The sequence below is a fragment of the Castanea sativa genome, chromosome 6 (genome assembly GCF_040712315.1).
Source record: "Castanea sativa cultivar Marrone di Chiusa Pesio chromosome 6, ASM4071231v1".
Lineage (NCBI taxonomy): Eukaryota > Viridiplantae > Streptophyta > Magnoliopsida > Fagales > Fagaceae > Castanea > Castanea sativa.
The window spans coordinates 42,566,393-42,594,267 of record NC_134018.1 but is presented as its reverse complement, the minus strand read 5'-3'; the positions used below and the strand labels follow the sequence as shown (position 1 = coordinate 42,594,267).

At 32.7% G+C, this 27,875-nt stretch overlaps 4 protein-coding genes across 6 annotated transcripts; 1 reads left to right on the top strand and 3 right to left on the bottom strand.

The window, feature by feature from the left end:
* Positions 1-38: 38 nt before the first annotated feature.
* LOC142641213 (uncharacterized) lies at positions 39-3,169 on the bottom strand. The gene is made up of 5 exons (XM_075815616.1): positions 3,079-3,169; positions 2,646-2,735; positions 2,451-2,549; positions 902-1,100; positions 39-537 (listed from the first exon to the last, which is right to left on the bottom strand). Exons 1-5 carry the CDS (start codon positions 3,100-3,102, stop codon positions 242-244), a joined length of 708 nt encoding a protein of 235 aa, XP_075671731.1. The 5' UTR covers positions 3,103-3,169; the 3' UTR covers positions 39-241.
* A 2,964-nt stretch (positions 3,170-6,133) lies between these two features.
* Positions 6,134-9,282, bottom strand: LOC142638906 (uncharacterized). 3 transcript variants are annotated; one of them, XR_012845088.1, is made up of 4 exons: positions 9,168-9,282; positions 8,979-9,074; positions 8,605-8,755; positions 6,134-6,864 (listed from the first exon to the last, which is right to left on the bottom strand). XR_012845088.1 is itself a non-coding variant. In XM_075812979.1 (4 exons), the coding sequence occupies exons 1-4, from the start codon at positions 9,198-9,200 to the stop codon at positions 6,679-6,681; spliced, it is 453 nt and encodes a 150-aa protein (XP_075669094.1). In that variant the 5' UTR covers positions 9,201-9,282; the 3' UTR covers positions 6,134-6,678. The 3 variants fall into 3 exon arrangements, 1 of the variants encoding a protein (XP_075669094.1); XM_075812979.1 differs by having other exon boundaries at positions 8,605-8,742; XR_012845089.1 differs by lacking the exon at positions 9,168-9,282 and having other exon boundaries at positions 8,979-9,161.
* A 1,878-nt stretch (positions 9,283-11,160) lies between these two features.
* On the top strand, positions 11,161-13,337 carry LOC142641632 (uncharacterized). The gene is made up of 3 exons (XM_075816103.1): positions 11,161-11,345; positions 11,431-11,637; positions 12,523-13,337. Exons 1-3 carry the CDS (start codon positions 11,237-11,239, stop codon positions 13,140-13,142), a joined length of 936 nt encoding a protein of 311 aa, XP_075672218.1. The 5' UTR covers positions 11,161-11,236; the 3' UTR covers positions 13,143-13,337.
* Positions 13,338-16,396: 3,059 nt separating this feature from the next.
* On the bottom strand, positions 16,397-23,248 carry LOC142641755 (auxin transporter-like protein 1). Its single transcript, XM_075816240.1, has 9 exons — positions 22,429-23,248; positions 22,127-22,318; positions 21,823-22,008; positions 21,559-21,671; positions 21,245-21,428; positions 20,838-20,935; positions 18,949-19,156; positions 18,069-18,326; positions 16,397-16,807 (listed from the first exon to the last, which is right to left on the bottom strand). The coding sequence occupies exons 2-9, from the start codon at positions 22,292-22,294 to the stop codon at positions 16,601-16,603; spliced, it is 1,422 nt and encodes a 473-aa protein (XP_075672355.1). The 5' UTR covers positions 22,295-22,318; positions 22,429-23,248; the 3' UTR covers positions 16,397-16,600.
* Between the last annotated feature and the right edge of the window lie 4,627 nt (positions 23,249-27,875).

The window sequence follows — 27,875 nt, the reverse complement described above, 5'->3', positions numbered from 1 at the left end:
ATAAGCTAAAGAGTAAAAAAAAAAAAAAAAAAACTGCATTTTTCAGCCAATGCCAAACGCAATGATACTCTAATAACTTTAGTGGAGATATATATACATAGGTTGTCACGATTCAAGAAAACGCTAGCTAAATCTAAACTCTATTCTAAAAAAGCTAGTCAAGTTACAGGATTCACAAGTGCAGCCAAGTTTTCTGGTTCTACAAAAACCTAGTCCATGGAGTACAAAAGAGGCAGCTACATTACATATCTTCAGGCCTAACATCCCACCTGGTCTTGCGCTTTCTTCGCCCATCCATTCGAAGAAGAAACCTTGCTATGTCTTTTGGAAATGGCGCTTTTGTTCCATGCAAAGGACCCTGCTCTTCGTTGCTGCTGATCCACCCATGGCAAGGTCTACGCGTACAGGCTGGGAGAATATCCACCCGCTGTGGGGTGTGCAAACCAGGAGGAGAGCAGGTAAGATTGTTCCCAATATGTTTACTACCACCGGGGTCCCTTATTTCTCCTTCCTCTAGTGAGGATTGTTCCTTGCCATCTGCATAACAAGAGCATACAATATACAATGGAATTAACATGGAAATTATAAATGACATTTGGTGCAAATCTGTTATGGCGTTATCAATGCACTAGAAATTATATTTGTTGATTTTAAAGCACTTTTATCTCCAATTTTGCTTGGTTGAATGGAAGGAAATTGAAAACAAGATTACATCATTAGTTGATGACCACCCCTAAGTTATATTGAAAATGGATTCATGGGACTTGACTTTACAGAGAAGACAGTTTGGCTTCACTCAATTAACTGAAAGATGAGAATGTTTAGGGGGCAGTTATCGTTGTTAGTACCTAGTAATCAGTAACACAGTTAAATTCTGAGAAATGCTTTGGAAGTTTATTACCAAGATGATTAGTTAATGCTGCAGCGTCCGGGGTTTCAATAGTCTGTGATGCAGAGTCTAAAGCCTCATTAGTTTGAATCGTAGCATTTGCAGCCTCCAGCTTAGAATGGGATGGATGAATAGGTACACTTGATGGAGAGGGCCCAGCAGGTAGTGTCTTGATATCATCTCTGCCTCTTGTATCATCTTGTGATGCATCCTTCAGAAGAAAATATATTAATACTTATGAGTGCATGAAAAGTAAGCAATTGCATTTACAATGTTCTTGCTATTGAGATTCAAGGTCTGAATTAGCATCATGAATATTCTTTGTAGAATTAATTACTTTAGGTCAAAGTTCAAGCCAGCTTTTAATATCAAGAGTAGCAGGACTACAAGCCACACACACACACACACACACAATAGTAGCATAAGAGATAATAAAAAAGTACCACAAATACGATAATATGAGAACAGTAACAGCACTTGGGGGAAGGGCCATTTCTTTTGACTTTCAAAGCAACTTAGCACTAATATAACAGAATAATGTTTTCAGTTCAAGAGCATAAAAAACAGCAGTTCACAACATAGATCAGCCACCAAATCAAGCTATATAAAAGTATCATCAATAGACCCTAAAGTTATAATACAACACAGAAATGCAAAGAGTCAACCGGAGCATTCATTAGGAAGACTGCTAGCAACTCTAATAACCTCAACAAATTTACAAAGCAATGAGACAGGTCCATTGTGTTAATCCTAGGTCCCAAAGCTTAAAACATGATAGACATGAAGTGTACTTCTTTTTAACATTGATGATATTAACAAAGTTGCCTCTTTCTAAAGATTTTGAACTTCCAACATGCGCCTGTTGGAAATAGAAAGAATTTCAGCAACAGCAAGTTTGCAGCAATTATTGGAGTAGGAAGAGTTCCTTCTTTGCATTTTAGTTAATCTGAATGCTTTTTTATGGTTAGTGAATAGCGATTGCACAAGACTAGAAAGAACAACAAACTTAACTTCCAATGTATTGGATGTAGTTTCAGCTCGTATATTTGGGAAATTAACAATAATAAAGTTTTTTTTTCACAAATATTTGAACTCTAAAACTTGTCAACACAAAACAAGGGGAGATTGAATTTCTAAATCCTAATACCCCCATAAACCACAATGGACAGATTATAGCTAAAAGGTCTTATACAAATTGCCTAATGCACCATTTGATATCCAAGTTCTTTCCTGTTTCTCCATCATTCCAGCAATGAAGCTCTCACCCTAGGTGTGGTAGCCAAGAAGGGGGAAAATTGAATTTTTAACCTTAGGTTGTTTAGATTTTTTAGGTGCTGCCCTGTTAAGCCACGCGTGTGATAGGCTCAATCAATTGGAAATCTTCAATCACCAAGGAACTGGATTCTAAAAACAAATTATTTTCTTTTCCTAATTTGTCTCAGGAAAACAAGAACTAAACTAAACATATCCAGCATGTATATATCTACTTTACAACTAAAATTTCAAGGATATAAAGTAATTATTTTTTAAAAAGAATTAGCAGAGAACAGTAAATATTTACCTCCCCTTGCTCACCATTTTTTTGTTTTTCAAGGAGGGCGTCAAGTAGAACCTTGTAAGAATCACTTTCAAAGAAGTACCACCCATCATTTCCATAAACCTGAAGCAAAATACACCTTATTTATGTCAAATGTAACTAAACCCCATGAATGTCCTTGCTTTAGCAAAAACAAAAAACAAATAAATAAAAACCCACTTTCAGGAGCTCTTTGACAGTTTCTCTAACCACTTGATCGCAAAATCCAAACTGCCGCATATGCTCAAGGGCCCCATCCATGCGTTCAACCTGCAAAAGAGAACCAAAGAAACAAGCAAATGAGAAAATGCAAGTGAGAAAGAAAACTTAATAGCAAATAGTTTGAGAAAGCGAAAATTTTGCAAAGAAAATATGAACAAGGGAGAAAATTCTAAAAAGCTTTGAACTTGGGAAGATATATGAGAGAATATTGATGTGAGTCGAATATAACCCATTTGAAGGGAAAGAGAAAAGAAGAGGTGGGCAAGAGTTGAAAGGAGTGAGAAAATGAGAGAAATCAGAAAAGTAAGGAAAATGTGAATGTGAGAAAGTGTGAAAGCTCGGGAAGGTATGAGGAAGCGCAAGAAAATGTTCAGTGGGTGAGAAACTCAGCCTTGGGTTTTCTTCTCGGAGCCATTGCTAGTATTTGCTACACAACACAGACACACAGTCTCTCTCTCTCTTTGTGCCGATTCCGAAGTCCAAATGTGCATACTTGCCTCTTGCCATGTCAGAGACTAATAAAATATTGATCTAACCATGTAATCATTGGGCCATGGATTGCCATGTGTTGCAGTGCAATTGGATTCTATAATCTCTAGTCCAAGTCTGACAACACTGTGTTCTTAATAAGAAAATAAAAAACTTGTTGCACACGTTATGTGAATTGAATTGACTTAAAGTCACCTGTTCGGTCCAATTTGGGCATGTGTGGAAAAATAACCGCTAAACTCTTAGCCCTACTCGTAGTTTAATTAGATCAATTAAGACTATTTGATAGATACTTAGATAGCTAAAATATACTTTGGAATAAAATATAAAAAGTAAAATAAACAAATTGAAAATAAAAATTATTATATATAACTCGTAACCTACATTTTATTTCTAGAATGAACTTTCACTCAAATGATGCTTTAATTCACTTTCTTATAAAAATGAAATGAGATACAATTGGCCCTCACTTTCATATCTAACTAGGAAGTTGCTCGCGCGATGCGCGAATAATGCTATATAAGCTTTTATGTAAGATGATTTTGAAAAATGTAGTACATATATTATAACACAAATGGTGAATATTTTCATTGCTAAAATCACCTACAATTGCTTCTCAAAAAAAAAAAAAAAAAAATCACCTACAATTATAGCTGAAACTTCAGACCAAGTAGGCATATTTTGTTCCCTACCATCAGTTGATCATGAACCCAATTAGCTGCAAGGATATGTTGTACATATCAGACTCGTTGAATCTATTGTTTTTCATATGAAATTTCTAACCAAGGCATTGATCTCATCAAGCATCCTCAATAATATTTTAACTATATATAGTAGTGTCAAGGTCATATAGTGAGTCATGTCTAGGCAAAGCAGTTAGCCCATTATCAATCTCTTTGGCGCCTTCTCAAAAAAAAAAAAAAAAAATCTCTTTAGGTGTGCAAAACGGGGTTTTTCTCCAATTATCAAAAGTAACGACCCAATTTTGTGGTAGTTTTGGACATTCGATTGAAAGATGTAAGGACTTCGTCCTTCATTAGGGCATTGACACTCTCTCATAGAATTCATTGAAACATGGAGTTGAGCCTCCTTATATTAACTTTATAATGTTAATTTAGGATGTTTTAGGTATCAGCAATTCTGATTTGAATAAATATAATTAGATATAATTATCCTAAAACCTAGTCCAAAAACTTGTTCTTAACCCACAATCCATCTTCAATATACGTATGACAATAAACTAATTACCGAGTATTTATAGGAAAGCAAAAGTACAAATACAATATTTAGAAAGTTCATGTTTGATTTATGATAAAAAGAAGTGGCAAAGTGCCGGTCAAAGGCCAAAAGAGTTTGTATTTCAAACAATTGGCAGATTTTGTTATATACCTTTCTATAAAATTCATGCTTATAGTACTATTGGAATAAATAACAGTCACACTAATAAAAATAAAAATAAAAATTGAAAGAATTGACTTGTAATTAATATATATATATATATATATATATATATATATATATATATATATTCTTAAATGTTTTGAATTATTCTAATATCACTCACACATACACAATCAAAATGTTGCAAAATGAGTATCACTTAAGATAAATTTCATAGCTATAGAATTCTCCTGTCTTGTTTTTTTTTTATTTTGTTCTGGTTTAGTGACAAAATTGTCAAATTAAGCAAACCATAAAAACTATAGAAAAGAAAGTAAAACCAAAATAGTGTTTATATGAAGCAATTTACAACGTTACTTCTAGCACAGACCATATTTATTGTGTATTGCTACAATTTACAATATGAACACATAAAAAATAGTTTGCTGCTCCTGCATTAATAGTTGCCTATAGCAAAACATTCAGCTATTTTATCAAACAATTTGCATGCATATAAATTAAAGGCAATTGCGTTCAAACCAAAATTACAAAGTAAAATTAAAGATATCAAAGTAATAAAGTAAAAAATTAAGAGACTGATAGAGAAAGGGTTGTTTTTAGAGATTATATACCCACATTTTAGAGAAAGAATTACCTTATTATTAAATTTGGGATCTAAAACATAGCTCCGAGAAGAAGATATAATGGTTGAAGCAAATTGGCATCAATGGAGCTAGAAAGGGTAGAGGTATCTAATGGGATTTCGGTTATTGTCCAAAGAACTATTACATTGATTTATTTTCCTTAGCGTCCAGTAAGCTCTAAGGGCTACAGATAATATATATATATATATATATATATATATATATATATATATATGTATGTATATATTGATTTAAAAAGAATTATATTAGTGTGCATCAAATTTAAAAGGGAACTAAAGAGTTAAGAAAGAGAAAGAGGTGAATTTGATTTTGCTAAACAATAAGTAATGTGCATCTTTTCAATTTCTAAAAGGATGTTGGAATTTATTTTTCAAGTGAAGGTGATTTGGGAAGGTTAAATGCAATAATTGGTCTAATAGAACTCAAATAGAGCGCCACATGGCAGGACCTCATGCTCTCTCGCATGAGGTCTCTGCTTTTATATATATATTGATTGATTGATATTGATTTACCAATAAATATAAGCATGTACATAGAGTATGCATAGAGCTAGTTAACTGTCTACTCGTGTTGAGAATCAATGTTGAGAATTATAGAAAATGTTTTTCAGTATCCAATCCCCTTGAATAGCAAAATAGTTAACCCAGTCCTATATTGTTTGTAACCTTTTAAAATCAAGGAAGACATTGCACTGGAATTTTGATTGTCTTTATGATTGAGAGTTTGGATGGAAAGTAAATAAGAGCATAACTACAATTGTATTGTATTGGTCAATAAGTCATACAGTTGAATCTAATTGGGAAAATAAATTATAAATTACAACACCGAAGGAAGTTCATATAAGTTTTGTCCTTAATAAGATTGTAGGAAAATTTGCAATTTTAAAGAAGTGGAAAATCTGAAGTAACATCATATTAAAATCTCTTTTCTTTTTTCTGATTATTAACATCACATTAACATCTACAGTTGTTCTGGTGAACATCCCACACAAATCCACATTCCATTGAGCAAAAGATATCAACTCCAACCCACTAAGAAATATTTTAACAAAATTAAACCATCTTAAGATCATTAACAGGCAATGATAATTTATATGGCTGGCATTAAATACACAAAATCTTCATCATCATCACTGCTTATCCACCCATAGCAAGGTCTACGCCTTCCAACAAAACAAGTGTCAGCCAGTGGTGGGGGATTCATACTTGCAGAGTCAGCTACCACAGGGCTGATATGTGAGTAGTTCATTTGTACTCCAAGCTCATCTTGTAGAGTATCATCTCTCACAGGTCTAATGTCAACCAGTGGTGGGGAATTGACAAATTGGGATTGAATCTGTGCACTGAGTTTCTCTTGTGATGCATCATCCTTTAGAGAATGGTTTACAATTTGTGAGTAGTTCATTTGTACTCCAGGCTTATCTTGTAAGGTATCATCTGTCACAGGTCTAATGTCAACTAGTGGTGGGGAATCGGGAAATTGGGATCGAATCTGTACACTGAGTTTCTCTTGTGATGCATCATCCTTAGAGAACGGTTCATGATGTCTTTTGGGGCCGGGGAGTGATTGTGCAAGGAATGGATTTGCATAGAATGGACATCTGGGGAATGACATTGTACTCCAGGCTCGTCTAAAGTGAAATCCTTCAAAATTCAGGAAATTATGTTGTAATAATAGATAGCATCACATCACTGTTCATAGACAAATAACATGCTGAAATAAACCAAGTCTTGGGATCAACAACTTGGAACTATATGCTTTCATCAACACTCAAATTGCATTTTGGAAAGAAAATAGATAAATAATGTCTGCAGGATATGTTGGACCTCATATAACATAATGACAAGCATATAAACATAAATAATAGCTAAATCATATCTAATAAACAAGTCTACAGGGATGGCCCAATATAATCAAGAAAGAGAAGGCATCCACCATACAAGCTGTAACACAACCAAACCACTCTCAAAGCATAGAGTAAGAAAAAGGCACAAAGAAATGTGGTGAAACCTCCTTGACAGGATTTGGTATGTGTCTTGGTGTTGGTAACTTCTAAGATCAATTCTTAGGAAACAGGTACAAACTACACAGTAGTGAACATGGGCGCTACAAACAATCACATAAAAGAAGAATATGCTTCAACTTAATTCTTGTAGATCTAAATTTATGTATCTTCCTCCATTTCTAAACAATCCAATCAGGTATGTAATTGATAATAGAGTTATGCACACATCCTGAACCCATTACCATATCATTATGTCTATGGGGCAAACCATACACATTTTATATTTCTTATTTAAAACATATAAAGCACAAAATAGCATTATGAAAACAACAAGCAATGACAGGATATATTGAACTAAAACATCTAACACCCTCCTCCATGAAGAATAACTTATTTAAATGAGCTTTCATGGGATGATCAAGAAAGTACTTACCAAAAATGTGGTGATCAAGAAAGCAGTTCTTTATAAGATTGATTAAGAATAGTTATGTCATATACAAAACAAGCTTATTTTCTGTTCTCTTAGGACATGTTTGATTAATAAGTTACACACACACCTAGTGGATCTTGTAACCATGACTTCATCCTCAACTCTATTCTCTATGAAAACTGAAAAGAGGAAATGTTATTTGAACTAAATTTCATAGACGATTAACCTACACTCTTTAGGACTTTTGAATAAAGGACTAACCGCTTTCGCTCAGGAATTATCCATCATGGCTGTAAGAAAAGCTAGTTGAAATCATGCCAGCCTTGATTATTATAAGTTTCTATGCTATGGTATTGATTATCATTTAGATGTGGTTCTGTTGGAGCTGACTTTCACAGGTCTAATGAAGGCACTGGTAGGTGTGATATCATCACATAGTCTATCGTTTATATAATTTCAATCAATTTAAATCCCCAATCAAACAAAATTATAGGGTTTAAATTAATATGATTTTAAAATTTAAGGGTTCGATTTGAAACTAGCAGAACTATAAGATCTGAATCAGTCTAAAAATTCAATTTTTAATTTAAAACTTTTGACACTCTCCCTAAGATGTATGGTTTATAATGTAATCTTCCCTGTTTCTTTTCTTTTCTTTTCATTCCTCGGCAGTAAACAAACCAAAAGAGCAGTAAAGTAAATTTCACAAAAAGTATAGAAACATAGAGAACCACATTAAATTTACATTTTAAAAAAATATATGCATATAATAAGTTTTTTTTTTTTTTTTTAGAGATAGTTTTATCTTATAACATTTGCACTTGATAATTACTCTTTATCATTTATTCACCGCTAGAGGCTTTACCAAACAAGCTAGTACTTAAAAGAGATTTTTAAATTGATAAAATAATACATGAAAGAGAGTTGAACAAATAAAAGCTCCATTACCTTGGTTGAAAAATTCCCAATAAGTTTCGGTTGAGTATCTTCCCGCTTAGATTCCTCACTTTCTGGTAAAATGGTATCAATAACCAACTTATAAGAAGCCTCTTCTATAAAAGCCCACCCTTCATCTCCGCCATAAGCCTGAACCAAAATCCTAATTCCTCATATATCACACAAAACACAATAAACGTTAAAAATCACTGTTTGGTTGCCCAGAAAACAAATATATTTCCAATATCATTCTAAACCCACTTCCAAAAAGATGTCACATTTCCCGAACCCATATCCAAATATTTAAAAACAATAACCAGAAACAGTTTTTCTTTTTATTTTTCCGAGTTTTCTCAGCAGCCAAACGATTAGTTAAAAACACTGACCTCGAGGAGTTCACTAACAGTACTGCGAACCAAATCTTCAGCGAAGCCCATGGGACGTAAAGCATCAAGTGCAGCATCAATGCGTCTTAAACCCACCTGAAAATTTTCTCGAGAAAATTTTGTAAGAAAGAAAAAAAGAAAAGGGGTGAGTGGAGTGGAGGAAAGAAATGAAACGTTGACGAATCGGACCTGTCGCGTTCTTCCACCGCCTGTTGGAGCCATTTGTCGGTGTCTTTAGTCAGCTCCGTTGCTGAGAAAGATTCACTAGACGCCTAGGATCATGAGCAGTTACTGTTTGTTTTTTTAGATTAATCTGGACCGTTTATTTTGCAGTGGACCCGGCAATGGAGATTTTGTTAGAATGACTGGACGGCCCAGATGAATAGTTGTGATTCCAGCTGGAAAGAATGTAAGGGACGGAATTAAAAGAAAAAAAAATTCTTTTTACTGTTTATCAAAAGGGGAAAAAAATTAAAAAAAATCTTAACTAAGAAGGAAAAATGCTTAAGAGTGTTTGGTTTTGTTTTTTAAACAACAATTTTTGTTGATTAAACAATACAATACTTTTTTTCATAATACTTTTTTTCACTTACATGTATTTTTATAACACTTAAACAACGTTGCTAACACAACATTACCAACTAAATGGTCCCTAGATGTCCTTAACAAAAATGCAAACATGTTGTTTATTTTTAGGAAATCATACTCCAAATTAGTTGTTTATATATTTGTTGGGGAGATTAAATTGATTAATACTTTGGAAAACCACGATTTCACACTTTAAGCATAATTGTTACTTCACAAGTACAAAGTTATTATGAGGTGAGGGGTAATGGTCGGGATTTAAGTCTCTAATGAAAGAGAGTTTCACACACTCGAGTTCAAGTCTTTACTAGAATAGGATTTCTATCTTATATTAAAAATAAAAAATAAAAAATTGGAAAGCCCTAATTGAGATGAGTAGTCAATACATATAAGACAACATTTAACCCGAAAAATGAATATAAAGTTTATATCCCACTTTTTGAGTTCCACTTATGTTTCATCAATCATAATTTATCATGTATTTATTTAAATTTTCTTATAAAATAATCTTAAGTTTAAAATTAAAAATAAAAAAAGTAAGAAAACCATTCACATGACATACCGTGATTGGTGGAGCATAAAATAAAATACAAAAGGGGATAAAAGATTTGTAAGATACAAAAACTGAGGTAAAAGATTTGTATTCCTAAAAATTTTAAATTTATTAATTTAGACCCAACTATTAACCACTCAATCTTTTATCATTCACCAACCACCCCTATAAAATTCGTTGCATAACAATATCCTAAGCTTGGGGGGGGGGGGGGGAATAATATTGTCGTGATTTTTTTTTTGCCTTTTATTTTAGATAATGTGATTTTTTCCCTATAAAAGTTAAAGTAGCTTTCTTTTTTTTCCATGAAGCTCATAAATGTAGGTCCAAACCCTGAGTGATCACCTTTCTTAACCATGATACAGCTATCAAAGCCAAACGCCTTGTAGTTAAATTGGCACCTCTCCATGTACAAAATACTTAAGGAGTCTAAAGAGGAAAGGGTTCGAGCTGCGGAGTTAGCAGCATGTTGTAATTATCTCTAAAAAAAAATGATACAGCTATCAAATAGTGTCAACCCAAGTCAAGAGAAAATCTTAAATGTTTAATTATATCGATAATATAAATTTTCTCTCACAAAAAGAAATAGTGCAAACAATAAATTTTAGAAAAGTTTTAACACCACTTTTAAATATAAAAAGTCGTCAAAATAAATAATTATTTTTTCTTTTCCTATAAATTTTTTAAAAATAATTTATAAACCAATAGCCTTAAGGTATTTATTAACATTTTCTTTTTTCTTATTCAGAATATAAATTCAAATAACCGATAAGGATCATATGATTAGTCTCAATCAAGTACCATAATATATTGACTTCCTATTTCTTCTCTCTAATTCCACCGTCGATTGCTATCATCTCCTTAATTCTTTCTCACTTTCAAATTCCTTGTTTCTCTTTTCAGTTTTTACTCTCGAAAAGTTAGTACGTATTACAAGAAGTTTAGCAAAAGGCCCGGTTGAAATTGTGCTCAACCATTGGTCCTCCAATGTAAGACAGTAACCCAATGTTTGCTTTACTTATCACACTTGAAATAAAAGCTTATGGGAAAAGAAAACACATGCTAGCACTGTGTTTTCCTTCTTTGCAAAGCTACCTTGGGAAACCATTCTGTACCATATATGCTCTTTGATATACCAATTGCCACTCTTGAACTTGGAAACCAATCAACCATGGCAGACACAAACTCATTCGTTTTCGCAGCAACAGAAGGTTTTTCTTTTTCTTCTGGTAAGCACTTCATTTGCTCTCTCTCTCTCTCTCTCTCTCGTATGCAAAGTTGCAAACTTATTGTAACAACGTTTACTATAATCAGGAACCATTGATGTCAAAGACAAAAGAGACCGTCGGATTTGTAGAGTCACAAGGAAAGGTGGTAAAACTAGAAGTCACTCTTTCGGCGTCGGAGCTCACACAGTTTCTTTTGCAACAAATCAAAACTTGTCAAATTACACTCCAACTACACCGTTTTGCAATCCCTTTTCGTTCGCTACTTCATCAGTTCTTCCTCATACTACTCCCGGTAATTTCAATGCTTGCGTGTATTTATTTTGTATACAATTTTAAAACTTATTATAATCATTATGTTTTTAAATTTAGGTCATTCTATGGTTTCTACCATTATGTTTAGAATCATGATTAAAAATTTAAATTTTACAATTAATATTAGAATAATGATTGAATTCATGGTCATTGCTAGATTGGGAAATTTTAACTCAAAAAAAAAATCACTCTTTTATTTTTCATATAAATATAAAATTTGATAATTATGGTAAATACTAAATTAGTAATAGGCAATTATTATGATTATGTTTGCATATAAATATAAATATTAATTTTTTTAATAAATATTTTTAATTTCAAAGGCTAAAAAATCAGTGATGAGTTAAACTTTACATACCAACCATGTATTTTTGGCCTAATTTTGTAATTTTATTTTTGGTAGCATATCTACTTCTTCTTCTTTTTTCTACTTAATCTTAACTAGTCACATATCACTATAGAATATATATTAAATAAAACAATATATCAATTTAAGTTATACCAAATTAATTATTGGTCCACATAAAAAAAATATAATTAATTATTGGTAGTATGGTACATTAATTTTTTTTTATTTAAGTCTATTAAAATTGGTGTGTATTGTAGAATTCTTTTTTAAAAATTTATTATTTTTTCTAAAATTTTAAGATTTTGGGACGATATAGCTTTGTTAGAATAATATTTAAGTAGTTAATTTTTTATAGATAATTTATCATGGTGTAGAGTATGATGAATGGTGTGAGTATGATGAATGTAACCAAAAAAGAATGTAACTTCAAACTTGTCACTTTTCTAAGTTTCTAACTCATTTAAAAAGAGAATGCATATGAGTTAATTTGTCTGAACATTAAACATTGCGATGCAGAAAAAATGGTTGAAGTAGCAGGCTCAGATCACGCAGAGAATTCAGGAAAAGACAGTGGACTCAATCAGCAGAACACCCTGAAAGAGATAGAAGAAAATTCTGAACTAGTTTCATGTCCACCTTTACCACTAATACGCATTTCGCGAATCCTGAAAGGCATTCCTCACAGTCCTCATTTTCTTCAGCTTCGTAGCCACTCTGAAGCGGCAAGGAAGAATTTAATGGCAGGGTGGGATCGAGCATTTGAAGAAACGGTGGAAGAAATACATTCTTTGACCGCAAATGACTTCTGGGTCAGAGCCAGTGAGCTGTGGAAGACTATGGAGGAGCTTCAAAGTTTGGGCTACAATGTGTTTAAGCTGAGGAAATGGTTGGTGGAGTTAACAGAGGTGATACTGCAGCAAAAGCTGTCTCAGTTGGAGATTAGGAGATTGAAGGTCAAGGCTGAAGCTCATAGAATGGAGATAAGTAGGTTGGAAAGTGTTATTATGGGCCTACAGATACAGGTTGAGAAAGAGCAGGTTGCTATGGTGGAAGTGCTTAAAGAGATAGCAAAGATGGAAAATGAGTTGCCCAAATTTGATAGTGGCTTTGCTTCTTTAGCCATGGGTCCTTTGTAATCTACAATTTTTGTATGCTGCTAGTAGAAGTAATTGGGTTTTGGTGTCTAATACTAGTAGTTTACGAGGGTCTTTACTTTTGGTGGACTTGGAGGTCTGGTATGGTGAATGTGTTTTGGGGCTTATACAAAAAAAAAAGCCCCTTATCCAAGGACCGTATCCAAAGAGTTAATAATAATGAGGGTTTTTTCTTTACTTTTTAGGCCATAATAATGTTTCATTTCTTTTGGTTTTTTTTTTTTTTTTAAAAGAGTTTTAATATATAGCGTCCGCTAATGATGATAGTTTTTTATCATTAAATCAAGACTCCAATCAAGTTTGGTGTACTTTGTCAAAACTCAAAGAAATTATGTAACAACCCTCTTTTTTCTTCTTAGGCTGCGTTTGGTTGAATGTAAAATATTTTCCGAGTGTAAAATATTTTCAGGTGAAAATATTTTCGGGAAAGGAAAATATTTTTTTAGTGTTTGGTTGTATTTTGAAAATTGTATTAGAAAATATTTTCAAGTGTTTGGTAATATTATGAAAAATACAAATTTTCTACTGGTTTCTCACATTTTCTCAGTCATTTTCTCAGCTTCCAAACAAATTTATAATAGAAAATTACAAGATATAAACTTTTTAAAGAAACAAAAATCAAAATAAAACCATTAAACTTTCAAACTTGGTCAAATAGAGAGGGGGAGGAAGAAAGAGTGAGAGGTTGAGGGAAAGAGAGTGGTAGATCGAGAGAGGTTGAAATCGGGTCAAGGCTCCGATCTGTGTTTGCCGTTGACAACGAGCTTCAGCGGCGACGAGAACGAGATGACAAGGCTCCGATCTATGTTTGGCGGTGATGATAAGCTTCAGGCGGCGACTATGAGCCGGCAGCAGTGATGAGATTCTCCCAAGTTCAAGCTCCCTCTCTCTCTCTCTTCAATTTCACTTTCCCTTCAAGCTCTCTCTCTCTCTCTCATGTCAAGTTTCAATCCGTAAAACTTGATTTGAAGGTATGGGTTGGTTCGAACGAGGGATGGGTCGATGGAGGTGGGTCGGTGAGGACTAGGATGAGGGATGGGTCGGCGAAGGACGAGGACAAGGGATGGGTCAGCAGAGTGGCTTGCATGCGACGGCAGGGCCATGTGTTGAGGGGTGGTTCTGGGCATCACTGGTGGGGATGGGTTTGAACAAGGACGGCGATCTGATCAGCGAGGATGTGCTTGGGTTCTTCAGGTGGAGTGTGCTTGAGCTCTCACTCTCTCTCTTCGGGTGTGTATTTTTCGAAAATTCGTTGAAGGTAAAATAAGAATGGAAATGGTTTTACGTGTGAAAAGGGTTATTTTACAGTCAACATGTATTTGAATTTCCGTTTGGCTGAATTTTCTGTAACTACCAAACACACAAAAAGGTGTAAAACAATTTACTGAAAGTGTTTTCACCTGAAACAGACGCAACCTTTCATAGAAGAAAATGTTGTGTGCATAACACTCCTCGCTCCATAATGGATGTAGCTCCCCTTTGTAATATGGGCTACATTTCTCTATATCATCCAAGCCCAATGCAGGCCTTTAACATAGAAAAGAAGAAAGGGCCAGGGCTTCGTATTTTCGTTGAAGGCTTGAAGCCCAGAATCCTCATTATCATGTTAATGTCTATCACACACGTTTTCATATTGAATCTCAGTTGAGGGACTTGTTTACTGTATTTCTGAGAAAAAAATACCAATTAATTTGAACTAATGAGAAGAATTTGAATAAAATAAGATGATGATGAGACAAAACTGTGTGTGTTAAACAGTTGATAGTTTTACTATTAATAACTCATACTCAATAATTTGGATCATCTGTCCTCACAACAATAGAAAAGAAAAAAAAAAAGTTGAAAACTGCTGTTTTCACACTTTAGTTAGCGTAAAGAAATATGCTTTTGTAAGGAGAAAAGAAAGGAAGATAAGAACAGGACGTAAACGAGTGACTCAATCAGGTAATGCCCTCTCGTTTCCTTAAAAACTTTCCCAAAAGTTGGTCTGTCATTATCTTTTATATGTGTAAAGGAATTAAAAAGCTTTAAAAAACAAAAAACAAAGACTGATATCTATGGCAGGGATTGTAACCTTTTTATTCTAAAGATAAGTAGTGCATTTGAAGGGCATATTCAATGAGAAGAGCATAACAATGACAGCCTCCTTTTTTTTCTTTTTTTCTTTTTTGGAAAACATATGATTGCCTCTTCTTTATTTAAAATGTATCTTTAAATACTAAAAGCCTAGTAGTTGAATTGACACATTCCCAAGCACAAAGTATTCGGAGGTTTAAGAGGGAAATAGTTGAGCTACGGAATTAGTAGCATATTATAATTATCTCTAAAAAATGTATCTTTTAAATTAAATATCAAAAATGTAAAGGGCTACAAACTGTCTTGTAAAAATTATAATTAAAACTTTAAATGTTACTAACCATGAAATGAACTCTTTCTACTTCAAGTTAATTTGACTATTTGAGAAGATCCAATCCGGTGAAATTGAAAACGACATTAAATGATTTTATTTACAATTTGGTCTTAAAGGACTCTGTCGGTGAGGAGGATGTGTTGGTCCTCCATATTTATGGTGAAGAATAGCAAGTTCCTTAGAGGATTCAAAATGTATGGAGTATAATATGTCATTGGCAGTTGGACCATTTTGCTCCTTCCCAACTCAAAAGAATAACTTTTCTTTTTCTATCATCGTTGGTTTGTCATTGTCTTTGTGTATCCCCATGCCAATGATTAGCATAACCCATAGATGCAATAAATAAATAAACGAGGCTTGAGAAGAAGCAATTCAGAGTATGGTGATAAAGATGAAAGCTACAAAAACCAAACACATGGGAACAACTTTTTCAAGCCACCATCCACATCAACAAGGGTCCCAAGTTTAATCCATTGTAATTTGACTAGTCAACCCTATAAGAGAACAAAATTATGCAGCAAAACGACATACAAGTTATGGGTTCATGTGAATTGAGGAAAAAAAAAAAAAAGAGCCAGTCAAAGGGGGCATAATATAGATTATTAATCATAATCATACAGTTTTGTATTCATGTGACTCAAATGCTAGGGAGCTGGATGCTAGACAGAAGTTTGCCAATGTGCAAGCCATGTGAAGCAGATACCTCAATTCAGTGCTCCACAAAGTTTTCCTTATAATCAAAGATGGTGTCTTGAAAAATTGGAGGCACAACCTTTTTTAGTATTTAGAAGCAGACCACAATTAACAAAAACGAACAGTGGAGATCTTGCAAAATATAAATGTACTTTCTTTGCATACCATTGGCATCTTTTGAACATATCTTCACTTATTAAAAGAGAAGGAATCAAAATTACTAAAGAAACATCACCATTCACAATACTGTAGATTAAACAAAAAGAAGGGGAAAACACAGCACACCACATTAGGGGGAAATGCCGATGCTCCTTATGTATATAATACATGAGTGACATTAGTGACCTCCAGTTGGGGCTCGAACGGGGCACTGATAGCACTTGGCAAAGAGTCCAAAAGTGTCAACCTGCCTGATGAAATTGGTCACGCTAGCCCATCCTCCAAATCCAAAGCCAACTACCAGCACCCATATCACTATAAATGTGTTCACCACATACACGGCCGTCCAGCTAGGGAGGAAAAATGGAAGCTTCTCAGCTGCATTCTGCATACATGAAAGTTACACCATTAAATATCAGAGGACTAGAAAAAGAAGTGTACTATAAAGCTTTAGGCATAATTTGATGAACACATTGCTTGTATTTCTGTTGTTTTCGAGAGCAAAATACTTTAAGAATTTGCATAAACAATTTTAAAAGAAAGTACTTTCAAATTGTTAATCCAATCTGTACTTAATTAATTACATTATATCTTTTATTTATAAACTGAGTCTGTTCCAAGTGTTAGCTTGCAGTCATTGGAAGCTGTATTTTCGACAAAGACTGATGAACTAAGTAGGGTCAACACAGATATAGTTATTAGATAGCTTGGCCCAAATAGCATTCCAAGACGTAAAAGTAGAAATGTGAGGGTATCTAATAACTGAATGACAAGGAGATGCCACCAAACTCATCTTTGTCTCATAAAATTCCAAAAGAATTATTGGGGCTAGAATTTGCTAACGATACTGTAAGTCACTTCAAAGCCAAAATTGAAAGCTGGATTCATATGCAGATTCCTTAAATCAATTAACTATCTCCTTTTATTTTCTCATTTTAGGTAACACCCTTTGATTTTGTATCCTCACATATTTGGATTCTTCCATGTGCTCCCTAGTAGACAAATTGTGAGTGTAAGAAAGGCAAAGCCATAGAGAGTACTGTATGCTATACACAAATTCTGAATTTTACTCCAAGAAACGGTGTAAAACTACAGAGTTTCCAATCTTTTCAGAGGATAAAAAAAAAGGGTTTAGAATTGAAGTTCTAAAGAATCTTAGAAAGTAATTAGTACTAACATTGACACAATGACTAGCTGACAGACTACCAGAAAATCTATAGCCATAACCCCATAGATTATAGTTAGGTAGGCCCTGATTTTGTGATTAACAGCTCATAGACCCAGCATGGATTCCACTAAATTCCTAGGAAGTCAAAATTATACCCCTGTCTAATAATTCAGTCAATAAAATTACCTAAACAAGTAAGTACTAATAAACAGCAATTAGGACCCAACTTAACTGTCTAAATGACCAATATGCCCCCCACATCAACATGGAAACTATTTGGTTGGTCACCATGTAAGCTACAAGCATGTGTACCCATCACATTGGTTATAGTCATTATGGGTTCAAAGTGAGGCAGGTGGTAATGCACTAAAGAACTTCATGGTGGACTAGACAATGCCAGTTGGACTTGGATAAGACTAAGAGTAGTCACAATGGTTAGAAATGAAGATAAGAAGTGGAGAGAAGGGACCATTTTTACCTGTCTGGCTGAGGCAGATCTGAAAGTTAACATATGTGCTAAAGAGGGGATGATGTAGACGGTGAAGCTGACCAAAAGAGCCCCCACAGCCGAGTTAATTGGACCAAAGAAAGGAAATATAATGGCCAAGAACCATATTGGTATCACCACAGGCAACCGCACCAGTGCTCTCAAAAATATGCTCTTTGTGTCATGCATCCCTATAACTTTCTCCCACACGAAATACAATGGCGTACAAGCAAACCCAAATGTTATGAACTGCCAAAACACATGTAATACATTAGCTCAAACATGTAAATTTTGTACAAGGAAAACGTCTGGTTTTCAAAGAGTAATGTTAAGAATACTCCAAATTTTGATATATAAGTCTATCAAACTAATGTGTTTGCAATTACAAAAAGTAATTTTGACATTTATTTTTTATGCTATTGAAGTGACATGACATCAATTACATTTACTGTCATTTTAGATTGCAAGCTTATAGTAAAATTAATAACTATTTTAGTATCATGTTATGGGTTATGTTAACGGATGCTCGTAGAGCAATTGTTAATAAACCATAATAGAAAATTTTTTACACCACTTTTATAGGAAATATAAAAAGCTGTCAACAACATTTATTGTTTAATGATTTTCTCAATAAAATATTTCTAAAAATAGCTCCTAAACCAATGCTCTTATAGTAAAATTAATAGTTATTTTAGTATCATGTTATGGGTCATTTATTAAATACTACCAGTTAATTTGTGAGAATTCATTGAGGTCTTTCACGTGCATGTCCCTACTATCTAGCAGCAATTCCTTAAGTAACATTAGGCTAAATTAGTACATTAGCCTAACTTTGTAACAACAATTTAGTCATATAGGGAAATGTATGGACCTGGTGAATGAGCATCAAAATGACTGCAGCGTCACGCCATGCAGTCCGGGGAAGGAGAGCGAAGGCGTTGGCATGGGTTAGGAGTTGGTCACCATAGGCCCAATACATAGCAGCAGAAGATGGAAGAGTAAGGGTGAATACATAGAGAGTGGCAATGAGATATATGAACTTGAATTTCTGAGGCTTCCACATTGCATGCATGATTTCCCTGTAAACAACATGATCCTAGAAAGTTTAGTTCCACCCATCACACATGCCAATTATCATATACAAATTCCCTCTTCCTTTTATTTTCCCCCAAAAGATTGATGAAGACTTTCTTCTTCTTTTTTCCTTATGTAAAGTAACTTACGGATCCACCAAACAAATAAATGAATTAACTATGAGGGATTAAATGGAAGGCAAAATGAAGATATGATTAAAACTATTACTTGATTTAATACCATAATAAACTAGCACTTTAGCTTATTTAACCTTTATTATAAGAACAAGCGATAAGAAACAATGAGAAGGGGCAACACTTGAGAGGAGTAAAAAGTGATATCTAATTTGAGATGATAAGGGAATATAATATATATATATATATATATATATATATATATATATATAATTATGTATAAAAATCATATATATTAATACTTTGAATTTGACTAGGATTAGAAAGATAAAGAAAGGAAGAGAGACAGAGGACTGAGTTAATGCCAAATCTTAAGCACTTGACCTGAATTGATCCGGATACAATGAATTAAGTGTGTGGAACACTTTTAAATTTTACAAATATTATGGATTTCAATTTTCAATAAAATCGTATCAAGTCCTCATAAAGAAATAGAGAGAAAGATTCACTATTTTATTATGAAACCCCATTAATTGAACGAACTAATACAAAACCACCCCCACTTGGAAATATTTAACGCGCGATTCTTGCTACACCCATTATAATGGCAATGGCATAGCAATTTTTAATGAAAGCCTACTGACAAAGCTTTTGAGATCAGTCATCAGTATTAACTCATGGCAGTAAGACCAGATCCTATGCTATGCTAACCTTTATTTTATTGATGGAACCTCACTTTCGCTACCTATTATAAACGACAAAGCATAGGTTTTAAGTCAATCAAGATCTCTCTTTTCTTTTTCTTTTTTTAAGATTAAAAAAATATTAAAATTACTACTAACTTTCCTTAATAAATAAATATCCAAATTGATGTAACCATTCATACGAAGAATATCATATTAATAATATTAATAAAAAAAATTAATTATATTTTTGCAATATGTTTAAAAATTAATACATTAATTTGTAAAACTAATTTATCCCTAACGTGAGATCATTCTATCTCCAAAAAAAAAAAAAAAAAACTACATAGAGTAGAGATCATTAATGGGTCTAATAAATAGTTTGTTTCATAATCTTGTCTTTTTGAGTTTTTTTCTCAAAACCCATTAATGCCCTGCTAGCTTCTAAAAGAAACGGCCATGCAATGAATTTTTAAAAATTACATTTTCTATTGTCTTTAAAAATTAATACATCAATTTGTAAAATTTATTTCACTCTTTTTTTTTTTTGTGAAAAAATAAATCTTTTTTTTTTTTATAATCGTGAAAAAATAAATCTTTTAGTATAACTTAGCCTCCAAACGTGCATTTAAGATTTAACTACTTAGAGATCATTAATGGCTTAAATAAATATTTTGTTTCATAATTTTGTCTTTTCTGAGTTTTTTCTCATAACCCATTAATGGCCTGCTAGCTTCTAAAAGGAACCGCCATGCAATGAATTTCTACCTTACATTTTCTCTGATTTTTTTTTTGAAGATAATAGCATTATATATGATCTCTTAAAATAAATTTAAAAAAAAAAAATTGAATCAAGGTATCAAACTCACACAGTGACGGCGTGCCCGCCGAAAGTGTACAGTATATTGGTAGCGCCTGTGAAATACAAAACCAACTTTTTTGGGCCAGAGTGTATTACACCCTCAACCTGTAAACCAGTTTAAAAAAAAAACATATATGAATAAAAATGAGGAGCTTAAATGATTAAATCAAGCACACAAATAAAAAATAAAATGTCAAAATTTAGGAATAGGAATAGGCATAGCCATAGGTGTTGTACTTTAAACTTTTCAATTAAATTTAATCATGTGTATTATTAGATTAATTCAGTACAACCATATATTTTATTGACTTATTAGTCAATACAATTTCATATAAATATAACTTTTGGTTGAATTTAATTGAGAAATGTATAACACATAATAAACAGTACCAGAAACTAGTCAAGTCTAATTACCTGGCCATTAGCAAGGGCTGCAACAGTGATATACCAAGCAGTGTAGGTGGTCATTCCAAGCCCAAGAAAGGACCAAATCCTGTAGTTGTGGAAAGAGGGTATGAACACTGTGGTGGCACAGCAAGCTCCAAAGATATAAGTCCATGTCCTCTTGTCTAAATGGTCATCTACGTAATATATGTTACTGCAAAAAAAAAAAAAAAAAAAGTAATTTAAGCAAAAGTTGCACAACCCATTTCTTATTATCCCTTTGGAATTAAATAAATTGAAGGAAAATAAATTTTTAAAAAAAAGAAAAAAGAAAAAAAGAAGACCTTGCACAAGCTATAAGCTGAATAACAGAACCACATAGGAGAAAGGTACAGTTGAAGGCCAACCCAACGGCTTTCCAGTACGGACCCAATAAACCATCAAGCACTTCAAACCACTGTCCAAATATTCAAAAAAAAAAAAAAAAAAAAGAAGAAGAAGAAAAAAAAAGAGGTCATTTTCTGTATTGGAATTCAGACTGTAAATTTGACTTGTGTGGAAATTGTATTGCTTTTGGTGATTGATGGTGGTGGTCTTGAAAAACTTACCTGGATGACATGGTTCTTGAAGCTGACATTCTCTTTTTCCTTTCGGCTTCGGTACTCAACGTATAGGATACTGATCAGGTAAGCAGTCCAGCTTCCCATCATACCATAGAAGATTTGCAGTAAAATCCCTGAAAGCATACCCATTTGAGAGAAAGAGTATGGCAGTGTTAACAGAACCTGAGCAACCTGTATAACCAATAACCAAAAAACCAATCAAAAGCCAATCTTTCCATGACAAACTAAAGGAAAATAGTGTTATGAATCCAAATTATGATTTGGGTTTTTTTTTTTTTTTTGGTATTACTTGATTGGATGCACAGCTGAACCAGGCATCGTAGACAGAACCACCATGCCAGAGAAGGCTTTTGAGCCCCAAACCAGACTCATTTGGCATCTCTTCATCCCTGTCATCATGTTGAGTCAAGTTGGAGCTTGAGACCATGGCTTCCTCTGCTTGTTTCTGAGGCAACATTTTTTACAGACTCAACAAATAGATCTGCAACATATATTAAAACTAAAATCAGACAAAGCTCAAAACTTGAACCCCAAGAATGTTTCTTTAAAAAAAAAATAACATTTCTTGCTATGTAGAAGACTAGAAGATACCCCAAATCTCAGTCTGTGGCTTTGTGCTTGAGAGGTCAGTCACAACTAGTAGGTAATTTATACTGTGAAAAGAAGAGTGAGCCAGCAACACTTTAATGACAAATGTGTGACAGTCCGCAATCAGCTGCCTTCTTTAACTGCTTAAGTAGCATAGAAATTGCGCTTATCTCGTTTTTTTGCCTTTTGAAGAAACAAAAATGAGTGAAGGGTAATAGAACTACGACTCTTTTATTGGTTTGGCCGTCTGTTACTTACAGCTTCGCCAAGTAAGTTACAATCTGTGTGGAGTTGTAGTGCATTGGACTCGTAAAAGTCACACACAATTCCAATATTGTCAGTCAGTGCCTTAATTGTCACACAATCTTATCTCTCTCTCACCTAAACAACCTATTAAATGTGGCTTTATCTGGAGGAATAGGCAAGACAGAGAAAGAACCCAATAAAGCAAATAGTGCCACTATCTCAAAAGGGAAACTTTGAGTTGGATACAACGAAGGAAGAGTGAGCAAAGGTAGTTGGTTCTTGCAGCTTGATTCCTGGGCTTTGAGAAGCGAGATCTGACAAAAAAGGAGCACCTGAAAGAGTGAATTAGGGAGAGAGGTACTTTTGCAGTACAGAGAGCAACCGTTGATGCTAGTCTTTAAGAAACCGAGAATACAAAGTGAATACCACACAGCACGAAATCTTTATATTTCTTTCTCTCTTTAACTCTGTCTCACTGTGTTTTCTGTTAGCAATTGCTAGCAGAGATCTTAGGCTTAGCTTCTATCAATGTACTTGTTCTACTATTTTCTTTTCTGTTTTCTCTCTCTCTCTCTCTGTCACTTTGTCTCGGAGAGTATGCTATATAAAATGGTTAGATTACCCTATAGCTCTATGTACAGGAGCAGATCCAAATCTTAGTAAAATAATGGGCAAATTACAATTTTATTCATTCACGATTTGTTTGAAATTTAAGTTGTCTAGTTATGATTTGAAATTTGACACTTTACTCACCTGAAATTGGCTTAATTAAATTTTCATTAGTCACTTATGTTAAAAACATGACTAAATATGTAATTTGCTCCTCTTTTATATTTCACCTCAAAAAACATAAAAATACAATATCAAATAAGATAAAAAAAAATTTAGTAGAACACTTGTATCATGGGATTTCAAATTACAAATAAGCAATTTAAATTTCAGTTAAACCAAAGTTGAATAAGTTGTAATTTACCCTAAAATAATTATGAGAATTCAATTTCCCAACTCTTTCCACATTTTTCACTACTTTTTTTTTTTTCATTCAATTATCACAAATCAGTGGTCGAGCCAAAAATTTATATTTGGGGGGCCAAACATAAAATTAGACAATAAATTTTTTTTCTCTATGTATATATTAATTATATCCATAATAATAGTAATGTACATACAATTTAATAATAAGAACTCAAAAGTGTACTTGTGGAGAGTAGAAGAATCTCCGTCCAGGCCTTAAGCCCAATAATGGACTGGGCCATGGGAATGAACTGGGCCTAGCCTGTACACTTGAAGGAAGCTGAACCATCCCCTATACCCAAGAAAGGAAAATACCACGGAAAAATGGTTCTCGTGGAAAAGGTGATGAACTAACCTTACTTAAAGCGAGGTGCACGGATAATCCACATGTAGCTTCCAAATGGTGCCCAAAACCACGGGAAACTTCCAAAACATGCAAGAAGGTTGAAGATTTTTACCTCTGCATTAATGAGGGAGCCCTTACCTAACCTCTACCGCATTAAATACATATGAGGCAACTAAAACATTAAAAATATCCCCCAGAAGACGGAGTTCAAGAATAAGTGAGGGGAGGAAACTAATAAAGTAAAAAAAATATCTCTGAGAGTTGAGCTAGCAACAGGACAGTTGTAGGGATAGGACCAATAAATATACCTAAAAAAAAGGAGGGAGTAAGAGAAGATATAGGATCTTCTTTCTTTTTGAAAAAAGGGGGTGACCAATCTGATAAGTGAGAGAATATATATAACACCGCGGGGATGGAAGAATTTTGGAGGAGGGAACATTTGAATCTTACTTGTAATGTTTGCAATCAATGAAATCAATTGTTTGAGCTTCCTATTGTGGAATGTTTATTCTCAGTTGTTCAATTATAAATAGATTGTGTGAGATTTTTTAACTGTAATCCATGGAGGTCCATGAAGCCAGTTTTTTGTCTGCCATAGTACTATTTCTAAATTACTATCTTTGTATTTATTTAAAGAACAAGTCAATAGTCTTAAACTTGTCTATGAACCTAGATTTTTCAAATTAATTTATCACCCATTAAATATAATGACTAAAATTTAAAAAATACTAATAATTTAAAGATTGCTAAACAAAAGAAAAACAATCATTCAAATTTTAATACATTAAAAAATCTAATAAACTACAACCAAATACATGTTACATTATTTTATTTATAAAAGTAAATGATAAAAAAAGTAGTATATTTTAATCAAATATATTTATAATGTTATGATATATTGATTTGCAAAACTACAATAACCGTGTATAAGTTTGGATATTTACACAATAATACACTGTCTAATGCGTGTGAGTTATAGGCTATATTGTGTAAATTTTTGCAATTTTTCCATTTTGCACTTACTAATGTAAATGCTCTTAGGGTTTAGTTTGCATCCAATGTTTTAATGCACTGAATACGACATGATGTGGGCATGTGTCTATTTCATTTTTATTATTTTTATTATACATCAATGGCATCATACTATATTAAAATGGGTCATGTTAACGGATATCCCTAAGACAATTGTTAACCATAATAAGAAAGTTTCGATACAACTTTTATGAAAAATATAAAAAGTTGTTAACAATATATATATATATATATATATATATATATATATATATATATATATATATATTATCTTTCTCCTAATAAAATGTTTCTAAAAAATGCTCTTAAAGGACATTGGTTAACATTTCCCTATTAAAACTTGTGAAAAAGTTATAATATAAGTCAATTCCACCATTTTTTTTTTTGTTCTACCAATTATGGTATGCCATATATACAAGGTGAAACACAAAAAATTATACAAAGAATTTGTACTCATCCAGATACATATGACAAGTGATTTTATCCTCCTATCATTCTTAGTCTTAGAACAACCACATCAGCTCTTCTAAAATATTCTGTCTATATTACATTAAAAACCCTACTTTTTCTATTTTACACAATCATTTTTACAAAACACCCATATCAATCCATCTATTATACATTATATTTTATATAAATAATATTTTTATGAGTTGAAGAGAGAGAGAGTAAGGGGAAGAGAGAATGTGAGGGGAGAAAAATAATACTAAAATAATGTATAAAAGACTTTGTATTTATGCATAATTTTACACATACTGATGTGTGTTTTTTTGTCAAAATGTGTAAAATAAACTATTTTTTAAAGGATTTTGCTAACATGTGCCCTAAAAGCATATGATAATTAATTACTTTTGAAAATATTTTTTCAAAAATTGAAAAAATATTAACAACTTGTTCAATTCTTGAGAAAATATTTCTAAAAATAGATGGCTTAATATGTATCGGAGCTTTTTTTTTTTTTTTTTTTACAATACTTTGCAAGAGTTGATGCCATTGCTCTTAAATGGCACCAATTTTTACCATTAACAAAATCATATAAACCCCTTTTGTCTTTAACGAGAATCAAGATCATATTTACCTGGATGTACCATTTATGTCTATTTTATTGTGTCTCAATCATTCAGATAGGTAACTGTGAAAAAAAAAATTATACCCCTAGTATTACTCTATTCGCAATTCCAATCCTTGTAAGTCGTGTCCAATTATTCTAGAAAAATAACAGGACAGCTCGTACAAAATGAAGTTAGAAATCCGACCCACCTCAACCAGTAAAAAATTAATAATAAAGGTTAAAATATAAACACATGGAAAATGAAAAGTGAAAACTATGTAATTCCAATCTTTATTCTTTAGTGACCACTATGCCTTCGGCACAGACATACTGTCAAGTTGCGAGTCACTAACCCCAGACTGAATGAGCATTCGAACTCACAAAAGTTAGAAAGTTTGAGTTGTGATAAAATGAAAATCCACCGCAGAGGAAACAACAAAATTTTGTTTGAAGATTGGGCTGTCTCTGTTGAAGATTACAGCTTCAGCTTCAACTAGTTTCTTTAGTTGCTTTTTTGTTTCTTGGGTACCCTACAATCTGCCTTAGTAGTTTTGACTTATGAGGAATGGAATCAAAATTCTGTCTCCCTCTTAATATTTACGTTCCACCAATCATTATGTTTGATTTATTTTTATTTTAAACTTTAATTACTTTACAAAAGGGAAAATGTATTTAATTATTATGTTTGATTTATTTCTATTTTAAAATTTGATTACTTTATAAAAAGGAAAAATGTATCATGTTAGTTAGTGAAACATAAATTGAAATACGAAAGTAACATATAAGATTTTTATTAAGGAGAAATATGACATTTTAAAGCTTCTAACCTTTTTATTCTTTCAAATATCCAAGAGAGAGTGATATGTTGTCAAAGGCCCCTTGGTTCAGGGTACTTCTAATTCCCCCTCAAAGAGATGAATTCAAGTTCTATCGCCCTTAAAAAAAAGTAGATTATATAATTGCCTTCTAGTTTTGTGATGGTTGATCAAAATCATTTTCAATTTTTTTTAAAAAAAACTTTGAAGCAAATTAAAGTTTCTAAACCGTGTCAATTTGCCACTCTATCAAAAACAACAAATATTAGTGCTACTCTATCAAGATTTTCCATGTATTATCAATTTATTATATAAAAAATAAAACAAAACAAAATTCGGCCACTTAAATGAACAAAAACAGGCCTTTAAGTACTGTTGCTAATATTTGAATGCATGCACAAAACAAAACATAAAAAGAATGACAATAAGAGGTTCTATTATATTAAGATATTCTTATATATACTTAAATGGGTTTTATTGATTTCTATTTAGATCATCACAAACATCTCTTTATTAATTTCACGATGGTAATTGTGAAATATTATGTGAAAAAAGTTGAGACTCCTTGAATTACTGTTTTAGAAAACCACAATATACCCTAGTTTTAAAGGGTTATAATTATACTAACAGTCCATTTGTTTTGAGATTAACATTTTTCATGAATTGAATCATTTTCCTTTTTTTTTTAGAATACCATATCATTTCCCTATATTAGGTAGTAACCTTAAAATAAATTAGAAAATTATCTTTTGACTTTTCTTGTTTAGTTTTGCATAGAATAGAGCTATTTTACTTATTTAGTTTAGCGCAAGATAAAATTATTTTTCTTATTTACCTTCGCATGAGATTGAATCGTTTTTCATAAAATTTTAGTAGAAAACAACTCTATCTTCTACTAAGTTAAATTTAATGCGAAAAAATATTTTTATATGAAGTTTTCTATTGA

Bases quoted from the DNA above. Each gene is read 5' to 3' on its own strand.
- LOC142641213 (XM_075815616.1), bottom strand. From the start codon at position 3,102: ATGGCTCCGAGAAGAAAACCCAAG. The intron at 1,101-2,450 runs GTAAATATTTAC...TTTCTTCTGAAG, and splicing joins AAAATGGTGAGCAAGGGGAG to GATGCATCACAAGATGATAC. The intron at 538-901 runs GTAATAAACTTC...CTTGTTATGCAG, and splicing joins AGCATTAACTAATCATCTTG to ATGGCAAGGAACAATCCTCA.
- LOC142638906 (XM_075812979.1), bottom strand. From the start codon at position 9,200: ATGGCTCCAACAGGCGGTGGAAGAACGCGACAG. The intron at 9,075-9,167 runs GTCCGATTCGTC...GAAAATTTTCAG, and splicing joins GCGGTGGAAGAACGCGACAG to GTGGGTTTAAGACGCATTGA. The intron at 8,743-8,978 runs GTCAGTGTTTTT...ATTTTGGTTCAG, and splicing joins CTGTTAGTGAACTCCTCGAG to GCTTATGGCGGAGATGAAGG.
- LOC142641632 (XM_075816103.1), top strand. From the start codon at position 11,237: ATGCTCTTTGATATACCAATTGCCACTCTTGAACTTGGAAACCAATCA. The intron at 11,346-11,430 runs GTAAGCACTTCA...TACTATAATCAG, and splicing joins AGGTTTTTCTTTTTCTTCTG to GAACCATTGATGTCAAAGAC. The intron at 11,638-12,522 runs GTAATTTCAATG...ATTGCGATGCAG, and splicing joins TCTTCCTCATACTACTCCCG to AAAAAATGGTTGAAGTAGCA.
- LOC142641755 (XM_075816240.1), bottom strand. From the start codon at position 22,294: ATGTTGCCTCAGAAACAAGCAGAGGAAGCCATGGTCTCAAGCTCCAAC. The intron at 18,327-18,948 runs GTCCATACATTT...GTGTTTTGGCAG, and splicing joins TTTTGATGCTCATTCACCAG to TTCATAACATTTGGGTTTGC. The intron at 16,808-18,068 runs GTAAAAATGGTC...TCATGTATGCAG, and splicing joins GATCTGCCTCAGCCAGACAG to AATGCAGCTGAGAAGCTTCC.